Consider the following 19,916-nt stretch of genomic DNA (forward strand, 5'->3'; position numbering starts at 1 on the left):
GGGCTACGGGGCCAGGGGCAGCTGTGCCTCATTATATCTAGAGGTATACCTGTGTCGGCCAGAGTGGGCAGCCAAATTTGAGGTCCTGCAACTACAGCCGTCCGGCATGGAGAAGATCATGAGGCAGCTGTCTGCTTTTTGATACACAACGAAGAGCAGGGCGTGAAAGAAACAGGGGTGCTGGTCGGGGAGCTGGTCGAGGCTGCAACCAGAAACCCCCCTCCAGCAGAAAAAAAACAAACGGTGCCAAGTTCTGGCTGAGCTCCCAGCTGCTGGATAGACGGCAAGCGCCAGCAACAGAGGTTCCTCTGGCCCGAAGGAGGACATCCGTAGGAGGCAAGGCAACCATCCCACATCAGCAAGACCTGTAAAGTGCTGCTCTGGGGGGAAAATAGGAACCTCTGCAGAGGGATGGGCTCCGCGGTAGTTTGGAGAACCCGGGGAGAGCCTCCTGCCACCTGCGTCGAATACGACCCGGTCAGAATTGCGAGGTGGGCGAGGAGAGGGGAAAGGAGGGAGGAAAGGAGGGGGGAAGGGGGAAGGGAGGGAGAAGGGGGTGGGGGGAAGAGAGGGGTGAAGGGAAAGAGGGAGAGCGCGAGGAAGGGGAAGAAGAGAGGAGAACGGCGATAGGGAGGGGAAGGAGGGAAGACGGCCGGAAGCCCAGCAGGGGGCGCTGCTCCCTCCAAGCTGCGCAGCCTTGCCGCGTCAGGCCCGCCCCCTTGTCTTTCCCAGCTTGCCGGAAGCCCAGGCCGCGTACCCGCCGGGAGGAGGCAGGCTGCCGCAGCCAGGTGGGTTTCTGCGCTTCGGACCTTGTCCCCAGACTAGGCCAGCGTGCGGGTCCCCGGCCGGGTTAATGCCGGGTGACGTCGACCGCCAGGCTGGACCCGTAGAACCTGAGCGGCACCCGGTGGGGCCTCCCTGTGGCTGGCGGGGCAATTGCAGGGCGCCCGGGCCGCGTGGTGGGCCGGGTCTCAGTCATCCGCCGGCACCGCGGCGAAGAGCACTGCCCTGGAGGGCGGAAGGCGGGCGGGGGGAGGCGGGGTGGCGGGGCCCTGAGTCGAGTAGGTGGCGCGCCGCTGGCGGAGCCCCGGACAGCCGGCAGTGGCGGGCGTTGCGCTCGCTTGCTTTGAGTCTTCTCTCTCTGTAGAGGGCGTTACTGATTTAGAAAATACCCTCAGAAGACGTAGGGCATTTTCATTATGGGGGATAATGGGAAGTCCCCTCCATACACTTTTATCCACTTCGCTTCCGCCCCAGCCCTTAAGGAGGAATGGAGTATTTAACGGAAAAGTTTTCAGATGGAGATGTTCAAAACAGGCTTTTAAAACTAGTTCACTGTGTGTTAATGGTCTATTGTGTTAATGGACTATATGCAAGTTCTTTAGTCTTGAGAAAAGGCCTTATGGCTGTTACACAGAAACCTGTAGAATTCATTTTTGCCTGAAATAGACCGTGGGCCAAAGCCTAGAATTGGTACTTCTGGAGGGATCACTAAACAAAATTTGTTGCACATTAGTATGAAATTGTGCTTTCAGTCCTTCCTGGGATGCAGTGCTATAGGCTTGTGGCAATTACTCAGAATAATGAGGTTTGGAGGAGAAAAAGTATAGACATTTGTACTGATTGATTTTCTTTAAAGAAAAAGTGGTATTAATGGTGACGTTTCTGAGATTATTTCAAAACCTGGTTCTTCCCTAAAGACTTCTGGAGTTCCATATATTTGCAAAAAGAAGTGCAAACTTTTCCTTTTTCTTACAAGCATTGTCTGCAAGAGTGGGGTGAAACTCTTAGGGAGCACTCAACAGCTACAGGATTGGGTGTCCCTATTCATTCATGCTCCTTGGTCTCTTGTGGCACTGAATTTTATTGAGCGTTGACTAATCAAACTGACAACAGCAGACTGCCAGTGAGTTTACATTCCTTGATGACCATAGCTGGTTTTGAATAAGCCAACCCTAACAATTCTATGATTCTGTGATCAGAAAGATGGGAGGTGTTGTGACAGGACAAGGAGTGATGGTTTGATTGTGGTGACACCCTGTCCCAGGTTGCCCAGAGAGGTAGTAGATGCCCCATCCCTGGAACCACTGCATCTCAGGTTGTTTGGGGCTCAGAGCAACCTGCTCTAGTTGCAGATGCAGGTTGGACTAGATTACCTTTAAAGGTCCCTTCCAATCTAAACCAGCCTGTGATTCTGTGATGATTTTATAGATCAGGATTAGTCCTTGGATTCCTTTTGTAACTGGCATCACTGTATGGCCTTACTGTTGTTCTACATAGGTGAAAAAAATTGACAGCCAGCAGTCTGTTTTCCTTTGGTTATTTATATAAACATTCACTGAGTCCTATGCTCATCTAGAAACAGCACACACTTGCTTCATTGGTAGTACTAGTCAATGAAGATACGCTCCTGAATCCCAAAGATAGTGTTCTTAAAATGGGTAAGGAAGTAAGATACGATGCTATCTTATTTCTTTTTGTGAGATCTCGAAGCTTAGTTACTGATACTGCCTTACTTACTCTTCTTCAGTTGATCTTCTGTTAGGAGTAGTCTACTGGACTCAAATTTACCAGTGGGTGTGGGTATCAAAGAAGGAGGTATAAGGGCGTGAAGGAGAGACATTATATATGTATGCATGTATATATAGAGCAGTAAGATGCATGGGATTCTAGGCGTTATCCATCCTGCTGTTCACAGAACAATTTGGGTGAATTTTCCTTTTTTTGAAGGCACAAAAATTGGCTTGTTAGGATGGCAACTTTTTTTTTTTTTAATGCCAAAAGCACTTCCATTCCAGACACCCACTAATGTGGATGTAAACATTTCAAAGTATGACTGAGGCTATTTACTGTCATACTGATTTGCATTTTCCCAAAAAGTTCCAAGCTTATTTTTGTATTTATCCTGTAAAATCCCAGGCAATTCCACATGGCAAAGTAAAAGAGCTGCAGTAGCTGCCAAGGACTGTGACCAGTAGCAGTGTGTGTTGTGCCGGTCCCCTGCAACTTTGCAGTGACAGCAAGTGAACACCACTGCAGCTGACTCTTACTGGTATCAAGCCTGACACATACAGATGAAGAACCCATTCCATACCAAACTAAACAGTAAACCGAAAGCCAGTTCATTGTAGAGTACTTTGTTATAAACAGCTTTAGCTTTATGTGATTAAAAAAAAAGTAGCTGATTATTTCATAGCATATGAAATTTGATAATACAGGCTATAATTTTCAAAGGGTTGTCATTTTCTTTGTATTTATTCTGTTGCTTTTTCCTGTAGTTATTGTTTAGAAACACAGCAGTTAAGTAGCTTTAAGTTTAGATGCCATTGCAGTGTTTGTTCTTCCTTAGCAGTTATGATGGCTAAACTGTCTGACTTAAACCAAAAGTATGTGATCCTAGTACTGACAGATTCATTGAATTCACTCTTGTTTACTGAATGTCCTAAAACATGCCTCTCATAGTTTTGGTCACACTTAAGTTGATTAACCTTATGTGTGTTAGTTAGAACTACAGGTAGGTCATACCTGAAAAGAAACTGAACAGAAGCAGTTAGGCTTTATGTAGAAGGGACTTAGTTCTCCATGTAAGCTGTTGAAGTTGTGTCGCGTCTGCCAGTAGTGCTCACTCCCTTATGTTTCTGCTTTTTACCTTTCAGTCTTAAGATGCCTTGTAAAGGTCCCATTAAGGCACAAATTTGGAGCAAGCAGTGGCTCTTGTTATTAGTGTAATTATGCATAGGCGACTGCAAGACTCCAATAGAGCACTCTTCAACAAAATTTCTTTAAACTATCCCAAAGAAATCACAAACCCATCAATATCTCTCATAAATGAATGTGCTGTTGTAGGAAGGACTATGGGCAATCTGCATGTTTTTTATATTACCAAGCTAAATCCTCTTGATTAGTATTTTGAATCCTGTTGTTTGGAGCAAGTGGCAAGGTTATGTAGAGACCTGCAAGCTTTTATAAAGCAAAATACTTTATGTAGAATAAATGTGCTTTAGATAAAACCTGCCCTATAGAAGCAAGGCATTTGAAAGCATCCAGCTTGGCAGGCCCAAATCTACTCCCTGCATAGGACCAAGTATGCTGGGGCCACAGTTTGACACATCCACACATTATTCTAGATTGCTGTACAAATTACCTCCTTCCCCAAAACAGGAACCTCTTTCTAGGTAATTCAGGCCTTTATGGGTTGTTGTATTTGAACTGAGTAAAACTGGTGGGTGCTTTCTCCAAGGACAAGCCTTCCAAAGACAAATACAGCATACTTCAATTCTCCTTTGGATGTTTCAGTGTCTGTAGGAAAATTCCCTTACATGGTACATTTAGACAGGGCCACAGTCCCCTGCAAACCAATAGAAATATTTGCGGTGTCTTCACACCAAGTGGTGTTTTGAAGTATGTCCACTCTGTCCTATCTTTGCAGTGGGTTTTAAATATTGTGTGATTTCATGACACTTCCAAACCCACTTTCCCTTTTCATGTAAAATAAGTCAAGATCTTGGATGCAGCTTTTTATTCACTGCAGAAAGTGTTATACTGATATTCTGACTAGGTACAGATTAGTTTTTTGATGGAATAATTTTGAGTAAGTAGAACATGTCAAGCACTGCAGCAATACAACCGATGTTCAAAGCACAGCACTTCTCATCTTGTTAATATCATCCAATTGTTACTTGCATTTGAAAAAGCACAGTGCATTTATGTCAGTATTTGTGTTAAGCATTTTAAAAGAGGCAACAAGAAAACACAGGATTTTTTTTAAAACTACACTTTCTGAGCTGTGCCATGTTCTTGGCCTGCCATATAGTAAACCATTTTCCTGATTAATGTCTTGATACTATGAACTTAAAAGATCCTGGGAAAGTGGATTGATTGTGCATATTTTAGATCTTCAATTGAAGTATCACATCTTAACATTGAATTTCATGAACTGTAACATGCCACAAAGCAGTTAAACAGTTAAAGGTTTTTTTGCCTTAACAGGACTATGGTGCTTTGTCTTCTGAGCAGAACACTGCAACTAGCAAGACATTCATCCAATCCGCTTGGGAGACAGCTCTGTTCAACCAGCACAAATAAGCCGGTGTTGACTTTATTCACCAAGGTAAAAGTTATTTATAGAATAAAGCTAGGCAAGACTGTGTATTTATCAACTTTGATGCATGTGAATCCCAGACGGAATGGCTTGTCCAAGCTTTTCATCCCCTTCAAGTTTTTGTAGTGTTGGGCAATTTACTTAAGCCGTGTTTTTACACCAGGCTTTACAGCAGAGTCCTACCGCCATTGTAGCAACTAAGTAATTACAGTGTACAAATTAAGATTTCAAGATACTTGTGTCTCAGTGATGCTATGGACCATGTACTAGTTGAAAACTTTCTCTAGCTGCCAGTGGAAATAGAGAACAAAGGTGAGTTGTTATATATAATCTGCCCAGGGCAAGCATCAACAGCCCAAGTAGGTTCCTCAAAGCAGTCATCTTTATTGAATGCATTCTTGTTTACTGAATGTCCTAAATCATGCTGCACTACCTGTGAGACTGAAAATGCATCCAAGTAGTGTTGGTAGCACACGAGGAAAAATCAGATTGTTCTTTACCCTCTTTTTGATTTATTGGTAGGGAATAATGACCTGACCTGTGGGTTAATAATTGGAAAAAAGCTCTGCGTATGATTTTTGTTTCTTAACATTTCTAACTAGTAAGATACTACATGAAATCAAGTTTTCCAACAGCATTGATAGTTCTTTAAAGTGGCCTTTTGTTGAGTATGGTTTTTAACTGAAAAATGCAGACTACTTTAAAATAAATCTAATCTGCACTCTCAGTTTATTATTTTTTTTCCTCCTTTCTATTTTTAAGAATAAGGAGAAAGGAGGAGGAGGCAGGAGATAACTATGACTTCTACAGCCACTTCAAACTGATAGAGCCTGGCACTGCCAAGTGGTTTTCCCCTCACAGGCTACAGGCTCATTTGAAGCCAAGTCAAGTATTTGTGCAACTGCTATAGATTAGAAGAAAATAATCTTGGTTTAGTATTAACTCAGTTCTCCTGTCTAGCTCTGCTATGCAGCTGTTTGAGTGCTTATGCCAGTGCAAAAGAAGGAATGACAAGAAGTGGGTCTGCTTCCTTTGGAGCCAGACAGTTTAAAATGACTGCAAAACTGCAGTTTAAGTCTACAGAATAAATGGCAGTTGTCTGTAGAAGTAAAGATGTCCCTTCCATGTATATTATCTTAACAGGTCTAACTATCAGCACAGGATTTTTACTGCCTCAGCAGTAGGAGTCCCTTTTGCCACCGTAATACATAGCTGAAGGAGGAGGTTGTCCAAGACAACTCTGTCCAGGCAGCCCTATTACAAATTAATGCAAGTGAAATTGTGGCAAAGGCCTACTGCTGAACTGTTCTGCTGAAAAAAATACGTGCTGATGTAGACTGTTTAAACAGAGTTCACTGTTAGTCAAAATACTTCATTATCTATAGTTAGCTGAAATAGTTTACAGGGACAGGCTAAGAGTGGGGTCTGTTCAGCCTGGAGAACAGAAGACTCCATGGAGAGCTTATAATGGCCTTCCAGTACCTAAAGGGGGCCTACAAGAAAGCTAGAAAAGGGCTTTTTACAAGGGCTTGTATAGTGATAAGATGAGAGTGAATGGATTGAAGCTTAAGGAGGGTAGATTTAGACCGGATATTAGAAATAAATTCTTTACAGTAAGGGTGGTGAGACACTGGAACGGGTTGCCTGGGGAGGATGTGGATGCCCCCCTCCCTGGAGGTGTTCAAAAGCAGGTTGGATGAGGCCTTGAGCAACCTGGTCTGTGGAAAGTATCCCTGCTTGGGACTAGATGATCGTAAAGGTTCCTTCCACCCCAAACCATTATATGATTCTATGCTAAACCAGTCTCAGTCTTATTAGTACTTGAATTCTGAACTTAAGTTTGTCATTGAAGCAGTAGTGCAAATATACTATTTGCTAAAAGTCAACAAACAATGATGTTACAGAGCTCTCCACATGCCTAGGGGACCCTACTCTAACTGTAAGGAGCCTGGCACATTATGAACCTCATGTGCAGGATTCTGGGAGGTTCCTTTCAATCAGCAGTATCATATGTATCAGTCCCTCCAAAAGCAACAAGAGCTAGCAAGCACACACTACTGTTGATCTTTAGCATCTCATAATCATAGAATTGTGTCAGTTGGAAAAGACATTTAAGACCATTGAGTCCAATATCTACCTCTGCCAAGTCTGCTGCTAAACCATCTCCCTGAGCACTGCATCTGTGCATCATTAAACACCTCCAGGGATGGTGATTTAACCACCATTGTGGGGGAGCCTATTCCAGTGTTTGGTAACCTATTCAGTGAAGAATAGAAAGAATAACGAAGAATTATAATTCCTCTAGTATTCAATTGACACCTTTCCTGGTGTTACTTGAGGCTGTTTCCTCTCATCCTATCACTTGGCACTATGGAGAACAGATCAGCACCCAGCTTTCTACAGCCTCCTTTCAAATAGGTGTAGAGAGCAATTCAGCCTCCTTCTCTCCAGGTTAGACAAACAACTGCAGTTCCCTCAGCTGCTCCTCATAAGACCTGTTCTCCAGACCCTTCACCAGCTTTATTGCCCTCTCTGGATCCACTTCAGCATTTCAATGTCCTTTTTTGTAGTGAAGGCCCCAAAACTGAACACAATTCTCAAGGTGTGACATCACCAGTGCTAAGTATCCCTAATACAGACCAGCATGCTCTTGGCCTTTTTGACCACCTGGGCATGCCGCTGGCTCATATGTGGCAGTCCATGGATGAACACCCACAGATCTTTCTCTGCCAATATAGCTTTCCAGCCATTCGTCCCCAAACCTGTAGCGTTGTTAGGGGTTGTTAGGACCCAGTGCTTGGCCTTGCTAAACTCATACAATTCTCCTCAGCCCATCAATCCAGTCTGTCTAGGTCCCTCTGTAGAGCCTTCTTGTGCCCAGGCAGATCAACACTCCCTCCAAGTTTAGCAGGGAGGTCATTCTGCCCCTGTACACTGCACTGGTTAGGCCGCACCTCGAGTACTGTGTCCAGTTCTGGGCCCCTCAGTTTAGGAAGGATGTTGACTTGCTGGAACGAGTCCAGAGGAGAGCAACAAAGTTGGTGAGGGGTTTGGAACATAAGCCCTACGAGGAGAGGCTGAGGGAGCTGGGGTTGCTTAGCCTGGAGAAGAGGAGACTCAGGGGTGACCTTATTACTCTCTACAACTACCTGAAGGGAGGTTGTAGACAGACGGATGTTGGTCTCTTCTCCCAGGCAAGCAGTACCAGAACAAGAGGACACAGTCTCAGGCTGCGCCAGGGGAGGTTCAGGCTGGATGTTAGAAAAAAGTTCTATACAGAAAGAGTGATTGCACATTGGAATGGGCTGCCTGGGGAGGTGGTGGAGTCGCCATCACTGGAGGTTTTTAGGAGAAGACTTGACGGGGTACTTGGTGCTGTGGGTTAGTTGCTTGGGCGGTGTTGGATTGGTTGATGGGTTGGACGCGATGACCTTGAAGGTCTCTTCCAACCTGGTTTATTCTATGTATGTATAATCTGCAGACTTTCTGAGAGTGCCTTCAGTTTCCTCATCCAGATCATCAATAAAGATAGCAAAGAGAGCAGGCCCCAGTAGTGAGCCCTGGGGAACACCACTTGTAACCAGCCAACTGTATTTAACTCCACTCACCACCACTCTTTGGGTCCAGTCATCCAGCCAGTTTTTTACCCAGTGAAGTGTCCACCTATCCAAGCCATGAGCAGCCACTTTCTCTAGGAGGATGGTGTGGGAGACAGTGTCAAAGGCTTTACCAGAGTCCAAGTAAACAATATCCATAGCATTTCCATCATCCACTAAGCAGGTCATGCTGCAGAAGATCAGGCTGATAAAGCAGGACCTGTCCATCATGAACCTATGCTGTGTGGGCCTGATCACCTGGATATCCTACATGTTGCTGTGTAATGGCACTCAAAATGATGTGCTCTGTGGGCCTTCCCCAGCACCAGGGTCAGACTGACAAGTGTGTAGTTTCCTGGATTCTCTTTCTGGCCACTTTTATAGATGAGTGTCACACTTGCCAATCTCCAGTCAGCTGGGACCTCCCTGGTTAGCCAGGACTAACAGTAAACAATGGACCAGTGTAAGCCATCCAGCCCCACAGACTTACATATGTCTAAATGGTGCAGCAGGTCGTAAACCATCTCCTTTGAGATCATGGGGGTCTTCATTCTACTTCACATCCCTATTTTCCAGCTCCAGGGGCTGGGTATATAGCAAACAACTGGACTTAGTACTAAAGATTGAGGCAAAAGGTACTGAGTACCTCAGGCTTGTCTATAGGTTTTCAGAGCATAAGGATTTGTCTGTATGGGAAAGACAATTTAGATTAGGTGTGAATTGAAAGTGGAGTCTTTTATCCAAATTAATTCACATGCAGGAAACAAGAAGTAGCTGTTTCATATTAACTCCATGTTTAAACAAGTCCTAGGAAAGGGAGGGGGAGAAGAAGGTCTTTTCTATCTGTGAGAAGTATTTCATGCCAGAGGGACAGAGGCATCACCTTAACCTGTGTACTTTGCTATGTGAATTTTATGCCAAATTATGCTATTGGACCTGAGCAAGGCATTTGACACTGTCCCGCACCACATCCTGGTTGCCAAACTGGTGACACATGGGTTTGATGGGTGGACCACTAGATGGATAAAGAACTGGCTTGATGGCCGCACCCAAAGAGTGGCTGTCAATGGGTCCATGTCCCAGTGGAGGCCAGTGACAAGCAGAGTCCCTCAGGGATCAGTCCTGGGACCAGTCTTGTTCAACATCTTGGTTGGTGACATGGACAGTGGCATTGAGTGCACCCTCAGCAGGTTTGCTGATGACAGCAAGCTGTGTGGTGCAGCAGACAGGCTGGAGGGAAGGGATGGCATCCAGAGGGACCTTGACAGGCTGGAGAGGTGGGCACAAGCCAACCTCATGAGGTTCGACAAGACCACGTGCAGGGTCCTGCATCTGGGTCGAGGCAACCCCAGGCACAAATCCAGGCTGGGCAGTGACTGGCTGGAAAGCAGCCCTGAGGAGAGAGACTTGAGGGTGCTGGTGGACGAGAAGCTCAACAGGAGCTCTCAGTGTGCACTTGCAGCCTGGAAAGCCAATCAGATCCTGGGCTGCGTCAAGAGAAGTGTGGCCAGCAGGTCAAGGGAGGTGATTCTCCCCCTCTATTCAGCTCTGGTGAGACCCCACCTGGAGTACTGCATCCAGTTCTGGAGCCCCTATTACAAGAGGGATATGGATGTGCTGGAATGTGTCCAGAGAAGGGCCACGAGGATGCTCAGAGGGCTGGAGCACCTCTTCCGTGAGGACAGACTGAAAGAGTTGGGGCTGTTCAGTCTGGAGAAGAGAAGGCTCTGAGGTGACCTAATTGTGGCCTTCCAGTATCTGAAGGGGGCCTACAAGAAGGCTGGGGAGGGCCTTCTCAGGATCTCAGGTAGTGATAGGACTAGGGGGAATGGAATGAAGCTGGAGGTGGGGAGATTGAGGCTGGACATGAGGAGGAAGTTCTTCACCGTGAGAGTGGTGAAGCCCTGGAATGGGTTGTCCAGGGAGGTGGTTGGGGCCCCATCCCTGGAGGTGTTTAAGACCAGGCTGGATGAGGCTCTGGCCAGCCTGATCTAGTGTGGGGTGTCCCTGCCCATGGCAGGGGGGTTGGAACTAGATGATCCTTGTGGTCCCTTCTGACTGATTTTATGATTCTATTACAAACAGTCAAACAACATACCTTTATGTGAGGCGTTTCTTGAGGTATGCACTGCTCAAATGGTCATGATGCATGATCAGCAAAAGCCAGTGGTGTAACAGTGGTGGAAGAGCAGGAAATGTTAAAAAACTTGAGAGGTTTTCCTTGACCCCATCACAGGTCAAAACACTGCAGCTGTCTGCAGTGCTCCCTGCTGTAAGTTAGTGTCCTACCAGCTCTGCGGAGTGGAGGATCATGCTTAATTTCTTTCAGGCAAGGTCAGCCAGCTTATCTGAACCATGTCTTTTGCTATTTGAATGGACTTCAGTGACTTCCTGCAAAACATATTAGAAAACACTTCTGTGACTTCCTCATTCCTCTTCTGTCAAGGAAAACTCTTCTATCAAGGGTGGTATTTGCAGTTCTTTTCAACTGGTGTTGGCAGTTGTGGTGGTTTGAAAGGAAAGGCTCTGCTTTCCCTCCCCCACTGAGAAAGAGACCACGGCTAAACCCAGTCGGAGAAATGAGATTATATTTTACAAGGAAACAGATTATATGTAACACAACAAATACAGGTATTTTACAATATATACAGGAATATACAGCAAATGAACTCAACCAGAAACCAGACCCCCCACAGAGGGGGCTTCCTCCTGTGCCCCCTTCACCCCCCTACCTCCCTTCTCCCCCAAAGAGGTAGAAGACGAGAAGAAAGGGGAGTTAGTACAGCAGACGGAGGCCTATGCACAGGAGTTAGTATCTTATCTTAGTTGGCCAGAATCCCAGAAGCAGATCCAGCCGAAAGGGACAGCGAAGAAAGGAAGACTGAGAGAAAGTTCCCAGCTCCCCTGGGTCCAATCTCTCCTCCCACAATCCTACCAATGAAATTCGTTTAGAACACCAAAATATTTTATAAACATTTAGCCAGTGTGCCCCTTTCTTAAAGGCACAGCATCAAACGGTCACAGCAGTGCTTTGAATACTCATTGCTGCTGACCAAGGGTTTTTTGTATGACCTTCCAAACCGTGACCTGGAATCAGCTTTTAGAAGGGCTCTTGAAAAGTGTTAATTTGCACCATGAGAAAAATAAGAGCAAATGAGAAATAATTAAATTATCTGGCTGAACAGCTTATTTTCCGTGCATGCAGCACTGCTAAAGAGTTGGAAAGCAGTGACACAGGGTGCCATGTGGGGAGGGAACCTCTATTTTAAGTAATGATCACTCCAGTCTCTGTATGCTGCTTTACAGCACAAATGATCTGTGTCTTTTACTGTATGCTTTAAGTCAGTCTGAATGTTTTCCTTTAGAAACCATGCCCACTGTGTGATGAAGCAAAAGAAGTGCTTGAGCCATATAAGAGAAGGGTAATGTATTGCAATACTGTATACATTTTGTGTAGAGAAAGAATAGTTTATCAAAATTCTTTTTTGGAAAAGAAAATAGCTTGGATTTGTGTGCATCTGTTATTCTTTCATGGGTGACCTTTTCAGGGCAGTTTAAGCGCTGATGTATGTAAAAATCATTTTCCGAAAGCATTTTGTGACTACTACTCAAATATCAAAACTAAACCAACATACACCTTGTCACAGCAGTTTTTCAAACCACTGCTTTTGTAGATACTGCTGAGTTTTCTGGTGCAGCAGCTTGAAACTTTTGTGAGGCAGGTAATGTCCTTTGAGAATGATGTTAGTGGGGCTTCAACTATTTGAACTGTATATATGATTACAGTTTTTGCTGTTCTTCAACTGGATTTTGACCTCTTTATTGAAGGAAGAAAGTAACAGAAGCATCAATAGGTGTAGCACTCTGCTGCCTATCAGGCAACTGTTGTATTGCCAGATGCTTATTTGTTGTGTTAGTGCTTACAGGAAGGTGGTTCTGCAGAGTATCAAGGGAGAGAGTCCTTACTGGACATGGAGCCAAGTTTAATGCTCACAAAAGGGGCAGTTACCTACAAGATGGAAGAATAAATGCAAAATCACCAAGAAAACAGCCTTGCATTTCTGGAAAAAATACTGTTCAAAATCAAGCAGGTATTTATTTTCCAGTGCCCAGTAGGTACTAACTTACTTTCTGTCACAGTTTATTTTGCAGGAGGTGGATATTACCCTTCCAGAGAATTCAGCATGGTATGATAAATACAGATATGACATACCTGTTTTTCATTTAAATGGGAAGTTCTTAATGAAGCATCAAGTAGACATTGAAAAATTTGAGGATCAGCTTATGAAGGTGGAGTTGCAAAATGACAGAAACCAATGAAAAAAATGCAGCTGCTCTAGTATGGATCTGAAAGTACTGTATGGTGTTACCAACACATGAAGACTCAATTCTTTTAGCAGGGTGAGCATACGTTGCACTTAAGTCTGTTGAATCTACTACAGCAAGCTTTGAGCTGCTTGGTACTTGGGTTACTCCCCAAGAGTGGGAGTTGTCTTAAGTGCCATTGTCTAAAAAAATGTCCTAGGTTAAGATACAGGAGTTCTCCCTTAGTGTCCAGTTCTGTTGTTAAAAAAACCCATGCTAATGTATGGTCTTCTGCTTTGTAGTGCTTCTCCATCTTTACAAATGCAGCAAACAGGGAAGTATGTTTCTTTGTTATTATGAAATAAATAAAAAAGGCTTTTTGAATTGCGTGGTGCAGCATAATTGCCTGTGGTTCATGGTGGTGCAGTCAAACTTCCATGTGTACAAGTTACTGTTAAATAATAGCTCTGAATTGCCTCTGTATCAGTCTTTGGTCCTATGGACTAGAGTTCTGTGGAAATTGAGTTCTGACAGGAACTATATTTCACTTCTGTCAGCAACACTACAGCACATCCATTTGTCATGTGGCAACATACCATTTCACCCAGTGTTGATGCAGTTCTGTTTCGTACATTACTGGCAACACAGGGATGTGAGGTAGGCAACAGAATGCCCAAGTTAAATATGCATCCAGGAGGAGAAGAAAATTTGATTAAGGAAAGCTAACTATTCTAAATTGAATAGTCTGTCATGTGGACTGGAGAATGTTGTTGGCGGTTTTGATCTGCTTAACACAGAAATCAATCTCTACCTGCTGCATTTCTGTTCTTTCTACCATGGTGGTATTCAGTCTCATCACTTGGAATTTAAACAGGGATATTTGACAGACACGTCTTCACAGAGGGTAGAATCCAGACAGAACAGCAAACTGAAAACCATTGCAGACTTTAGCTGTTGGAATATGGTTCATTAAGAAGCCAGCTGATCTGCCATGGTAAAAATGGGCAGTTCCTATGTGGCCCCACCCTACTCTGTCTTTAGCAATTTGACTGATCATTTGTAACCCAGATCTGATGTATGCCACAAGCTGACATTTTTCTGGGCAGCAGTGGGTAAGAAAACTTTTTTACAGCAACTTGAGTCCACTCAAGAAGGAATATGAAAGTTTCAAAGAGTTTCCGGGGGGAAAGCTGCACCTATTTTATAGCAAAGAGCTAAGGTAAGTTTAGCCATCATCTAATCATATCCTGCAATTGATGGGATTTCAGAAACTTCCATTTTGTTGCACTTCATTATCCTCAAGAGGTCTGCAGAAAGAGCGGCACCAAAAAGGATGAATTTACGAGATTTGCAATAACTGAGTTAAGTAATTTGAGGAAGTAGTTAAAAAAAATACAAGCTGAAACTTCTCAGAAGTGACTGACGTTGAGTAACCCAACAAAGCATTAGGTTTCATGCTCTCCCCAACATGAGAAAAAAAGGCTTCTTGAATTGTGTGATGCAGCGTAGCTTTGCCTGTGGTTCACAGTGGTACAGTCAAACTTCCAAGTGTACAAGTTACTGCTAAAGAGTAGAGTAGAGTAGACCAGGTTGGAAAAGACCTTTGAGACCATCAAGTCTAACCTATCACCCAGCACCACGTTATCAACTAAACCATGGCACTAAGTGTCTCATCCGTTTATTCAGAGTGCTGCTGTCCAAGCCACAAGCTGACAGCTTGGCCAGGAGTTTGCTGTGGGGGATGGTGTCAAAGGCCTTGCTGAAGTCCAGGTAGACTACATCCACAGCCTGCCCCACATCCACCAGGCAGTCACCTGATCATAGGAGGAGATGAGGTTGGTGAGGCAGGACCTGCCCTTCCTCAATCTGTGCTGGCTGGGCCTGATCCCTTGGCCATACTGTAGGTGCTGTGTGATTGCACTCAAGATGACCTGTTCCATCATTGTGCCTGGCACTGAGGTCAGGCAGACAGGTCTGTAATTCCCTGGTTCCTCCTTCTAGCTCTTCTTGTGGATGGGCATCACATTGGCCAGCTTCCAGTCATCTGGGACCTCTCCAGTGAGCCAGGTCTGTTGAAAAATGATGGAGAGTGGCTTGGCCAGCACATCCGCCAGCTCTCTCAGCACCCTAGGATGGATCCCATCTGGTCCCATGGACTCGTAGGGATAGTTCTGAATTACCTCTGTATCAGCAAACAAGTGCTATTTGCTTTCCTTCTATAATATGAGATGGTTTTAGAGGGCCTAAGCTTTTCCTTGTTGAGGTGCTGTAATATAAGAACTGCTATACAGCACTTGTCAACCAAAGAATAAGTGCTTTCCTGAAAATGCAGCATTATTATCTCAAAGTTATCAAGGTCATGTGGATTTACCTGTTTCCCAAAATACACCACTGACAGGCTGGAATAACCATTAGAGAGCAATTTGCCTTTATTTTTAATGAGGTTTCCTTTAGATATGGAAGCTAAAAGCAAGCTTCTTCATCATACAGGAGATAATGAATCTCATGTTCATTATTTATTCAGATTAAAGTTTTTCTTCATAGCCAGTACCAGATTTCCAACCCCCTTTATTTTGTAAAATTAAATATAACAGATATTTTCTAGTAGCTTTTGTCTATGACACAGGCTTTATCAGTTAGATGAGGATTTAGTTTAGTTCTGGATGTGGGTGCTAGTTGCATATAATGTACAGAGAAAGGCTGGTTGTTCCTCACAACTCTTCTTCTGGTGCAGAATCACACACAACCCTGCACTGTGCATACCTGTCCTGTTTTCCTTGTCAACACAAGTAGCAGATTCAAATGTGTGAGAAAGGTCATTGTCAGTCCACATGCAAGCAGCTAGCCTGGACTCCAGGATGAATGTTCTATGACATGGAAAGATCACTTGCAGACACTCCTCTCCAAGCAGCACTTGGTCAGACATGGGATACACTGCCAAAACCTTCCAGCAGTATTTGAGAAAATGTTACTATATCACAATTTTAACTCTATTCTCACTTTCTGTATTGTCCTCTGACTGGACACATATGTAGAGTGTTGGTGGCACATCTCAAAGAAGAAACTGCTACTGTTGTGTTCTAGGTAAAAGAATGGCAGGATAGGTTGATGAGGAGAGGCTTGCAGTTCATTTTGGACCATAAGTGCTGCTGCAGGTTTTTCATCACAAAACTAGGCTGCATGCAGGTTGCTGATAATGTTATTCCCTTCTCTCAGGAATACAAAATACCAAAAACTTAAGAGGCTACCTCCTCTTTCAATGTCAGTTGCTCTGCTCAGTGCAATAATAAGGCATTCAATAACTATCTTCACGTGTGAACACTGAAGTTCACATCTTCCAAGCAGCAGATCAGATGGACAGGTGTTTCAGCATTATCTTCCATTTCCATGCCATTATCACTCCTAAAAATAGTGTAATGGCTTAGTGCAAGGACTAACCTGCCTGCTCCCCCAACACAAAAGTGAGGGGAAAAGTAATACACGAAACTCAGGGTTGAGATAAAGAGGTAAGAGTTTAATATAAGATATCATAATCACAATGCATAATTACCTTAACTAATAATCTAATTAATAGTACAATACATAATTACCTTAGCTTTGCCTATTTGCAGAAGAAGCGCTGTGAAATACACAGGGAAAAACCATCATAAACCAGACAACCAAAGCTGGCTACCTGTCTCCCACCTGTTCCACCACCATGCTTGCTGAACGAGCCAACACCTAAGAGTCCAGAACTCAGAAGCAGCAACCCAAATAGGAAGCCTCCCATGTTTCAGTCTGAACTTCAAGCCCCATAATACTTTGCTCCATTTAGCACTTTCATTTTTGAAGCTGGCATGACTGCAGTATGGTGTGAATAGCAGCAGCAGGTTCATCTCAATCCATGACAAATAGTCATGTGAATTTGTATTCCATAGGCAATATAATGTATTAACCTCAATGGGACCAGAATTCTACCTCAAGTAGTTAACCACATTCCATTTCCTTTGATGTAGGGAGACTGACCAAGTGTTTGGGTGAGTTAGCATGAGTAGGGTCATGACTAGGTCAGCTATCTTCATTTTCCAAAACCAAGAAGGCATGTATTGTAAGTAAATTTGAGGGGGTTTTTCTTCTTTTTGAAAGTAGTAAGTGCAGCAGACTCCTAGCATATGTATCTCTCTAATCAAATGTATTAAAAGTATAACCTTAAAGTGAGAAGGCATGTGCCCCTGCTCATTATATACCTGTAGAGAGGTATGCAACTTAGTGCAAACTGGCAATTTACTCTTTTGACAGAGGCTGTTGGCAGGAGTGCAAAGCTACATGATGTACTACCCTGGTAAGAAGAACTTGAATGCAACATGAACATTTCCTATTTCTCACCAATTAAAAAGCATATATACAATGTCCTGTCATCTTCCAATAGCTATAAATAAAAAATACTGACCAGGCTTACTTGCTTATGTGTTCTCTGACTCTTGAGTTCTGCTTCAAAACGGCATACAGTACCTACAAGGGATTATCTCATTCCTTTCAGCATCGTTGTCCTAGTACAGCCTTCCCAAAGTGGCCTGCGAAACACAATCTCAGATTCCCTCCTAGCTTCTTAAAGAAAGCTCTTTCCATGAAGTGTGCTTCTAATTTATATTGTATTTTTATCTAACTCCTTGAAATAACAAAAAAATCTGCACATAGGCTTAGCCTATTCTGAAAGTATTATTCCTCTCTTGTGCATGCATTCATCTTTAATCATACCATCATCTGAACTAGCTATGAGCACAGGAATGTGGAATTAAGGCCAACTGTGCAAGCAATCATAGCTCATTATTTTTGCTCAGGCACAGCATCACTTTCCAGTCAGCTTTGCTCTATACTGTACCAATATTGTGTCTGCTTTCTATCATATTCTGCTGACAAGAAGGTTCCATCCCATTCTTGTGAAGCTGGTGGACCTTGGGTACTCAAACCTGAGTTCTTGTAGGGGCAAGACTGGAGATGCTAGATATACCCAAGCTGGAAAATTTTAGCAACTGGGGAACTCCAGCTGAATACTGACTTGTGCTGCCTTGGCAAAATGCATAGTAAGAACAACAAACCCACCCTATTTTCTGTACCTTTACCTTTCATAGCATATCAGATCAAATTCTAGTTTTTGGTCTTTATCTTCAGGCAATACATGATACATGTGCAGGATATCCAAAGGGTAAAATGAACTCCTCCAGGTGATAAATACTGCCAGGTGTCTATCTTGTCTGTGAAATGAACTGCGGGGACTGAGTGCACTCCAGAATTTCCACTTTTTTCCTTGATGTTGCCTTCTGGAGAGTATATGGTTGATCAAAACTCTATGTGCAGAATACAGAATAAATTCCCTCCAGTCTCACACACACACACACATCTTACTGCAATGAGACACAACTAAACCCACTTCTCCTGGGGAGAAGGTGAAAGAACAGCATGTGACATGCGTTACTGGAATGCACCTACATGCTAAGGTGATCAGAATATATGAGTCAGCTTTAATTCAGAGCCTTACTGTAGACCATGCATTTCTAGCCAGACTCCTAAAGAACCCAGGGGCAAGTTCAATAATGTGACTCACTTCGTTTTGCTTGGGTTTGTTTGGGGGTTTTTTGTTTGTTTGGGTTTTTTGTTGTTGGGTTGGCTTGTGTTGTTGCTTTTGTGTGTATGTGTTTGGTTGTTTTTGTGGGTGGGTGGGTGGGGTTGTTGGTGTTTGGGGGTTTTTTTGTTTTGTTTTAGGTATTACATTCCTACAAATTTCCTGAAGAGCTGCTACCAGGAAGGTAACAGAAATCACTCCATCTATGTCCTCCAACTGAGTAAAAGCATGCTTGAATTAAGTTAACCATACATTTTGGCCATCTGGCTACTCCCAAGCAAAGAGCAAAAAGGGTAGCTCTGTACTGAGCATGACATTTAACTTCTCTCATCCAGAAGGCATATCACAGCTAATATGCGAAGGAGCCATGCTGCTGCAGTGGAAGAAATATAAGAGATAAAGAATGCCAGTTCACTAGTAAACATGCACATTAAGTTCATTTATCATAAAACAATCTGATTAATTGGAATTAAGTGGTTGAAAAGTATCACCACAAACTTTGGACACTTAAAGACAAAAATACTGTTCGGAAATGACACTTGCACACAACAATGTGTTATAATAGGTCTAGATGCATAGTTAAGCTTCTACTCTAAGAGGCAAGGCATTGTTGCAACAAGGTTTCCATGGTAGTAGCAGTTACTGTTTGCATGGCTCAATTCCAAGTGACTTGATTTATGTGACCACTTCAGTGAGCATCTACATATTCTGCTTAATTTAACTCACCTGCCTTCTGCCGAAGTTTACTGAGTGATTCCAACAACCAGTGTTGGGCTCTCTCATTTTAAATCATAGGTAGCACCTAAATGCAGTTTCTTCCACCTGAAGAGCACCTGTGTGACTGGGGAGGACGCATAGCCAGGCAGAAGGATACATGTTTTTTGCTCCTCTGATGGAAAAATGTACCAAAGGCAAAGCCCCATGTGATTATGCTGCTAGCAAAACGCAGGAATGTCTTGGTCTTTCCACCTCTAGTTGTATCCAGAGAACACAGCAGCTTGACAAAATGGCAAAATAGATACTACCTCAGCCCTGCAGCATTCATTTGTTTTGAACACAGAAAACAAAGTTGCTTGAGAAAGCCATGAAATAATAGTGAATGATAACTGAACAAGCAAAAAAAAAATCACTTCCAGGTTTCCTCTACTTCCTTCATTGCTGTCTTAAGCTTGGGGCTGCCAGATACAGCTTCAACCAAATTTCAGTGACTTGGACATTTTTATTGACAGCAATACAAGCTCTACAGGTGCAGAGATCCAGCTGCCTTCAGAGCAGATTTTTTTCCTCATACTGCCAAGCAAAAGGTATTTTG

At 43.6% G+C, this 19,916-nt stretch overlaps 1 protein-coding gene across 2 annotated transcripts; it reads left to right on the forward strand.

The window, feature by feature from the left end:
• Positions 1 to 729: 729 nt before the first annotated feature.
• On the forward strand, positions 730 to 17,427 carry CZH5orf63 (chromosome Z C5orf63 homolog). Of its 2 annotated transcripts, XR_008463116.1 has the most exons (5): positions 730 to 788; positions 4,990 to 5,110; positions 12,063 to 12,119; positions 12,838 to 13,098; positions 17,281 to 17,427. XR_008463116.1 is itself a non-coding variant. In XM_054178925.1 (4 exons), the coding sequence occupies exons 2-4, from the start codon at positions 4,994 to 4,996 to the stop codon at positions 13,015 to 13,017; spliced, it is 354 nt and encodes a 117-aa protein (XP_054034900.1). In that variant the 5' UTR covers positions 730 to 788; positions 4,990 to 4,993; the 3' UTR covers positions 13,018 to 13,370. The 2 variants fall into 2 exon arrangements, 1 of the variants encoding a protein (XP_054034900.1); XM_054178925.1 differs by lacking the exon at positions 17,281 to 17,427 and having other exon boundaries at positions 12,838 to 13,370.
• Positions 17,428 to 19,916: the final 2,489 nt, after the last annotated feature.

This window comes from Dryobates pubescens, chromosome Z (genome assembly GCF_014839835.1).
Source record: "Dryobates pubescens isolate bDryPub1 chromosome Z, bDryPub1.pri, whole genome shotgun sequence".
In the NCBI taxonomy this organism is placed as follows: Eukaryota; Metazoa; Chordata; class Aves; order Piciformes; family Picidae; genus Dryobates; species Dryobates pubescens.

Coding starts and splice junctions, on each gene's coding strand:
- CZH5orf63 (XM_054178925.1), top strand. CDS start 4,994: ATGGTGCTTTGTCTTCTGAGCAGAACACTGCAACTAGCAAGACATTCA. Junction 5,111..12,062: donor TGTTGACTTTATTCACCAAG/GTAAAAGTTATT, acceptor GTTTTCCTTTAG/AAACCATGCCCACTGTGTGA. Junction 12,120..12,837: donor TTGAGCCATATAAGAGAAGG/GTAATGTATTGC, acceptor TTTCTGTCACAG/TTTATTTTGCAGGAGGTGGA.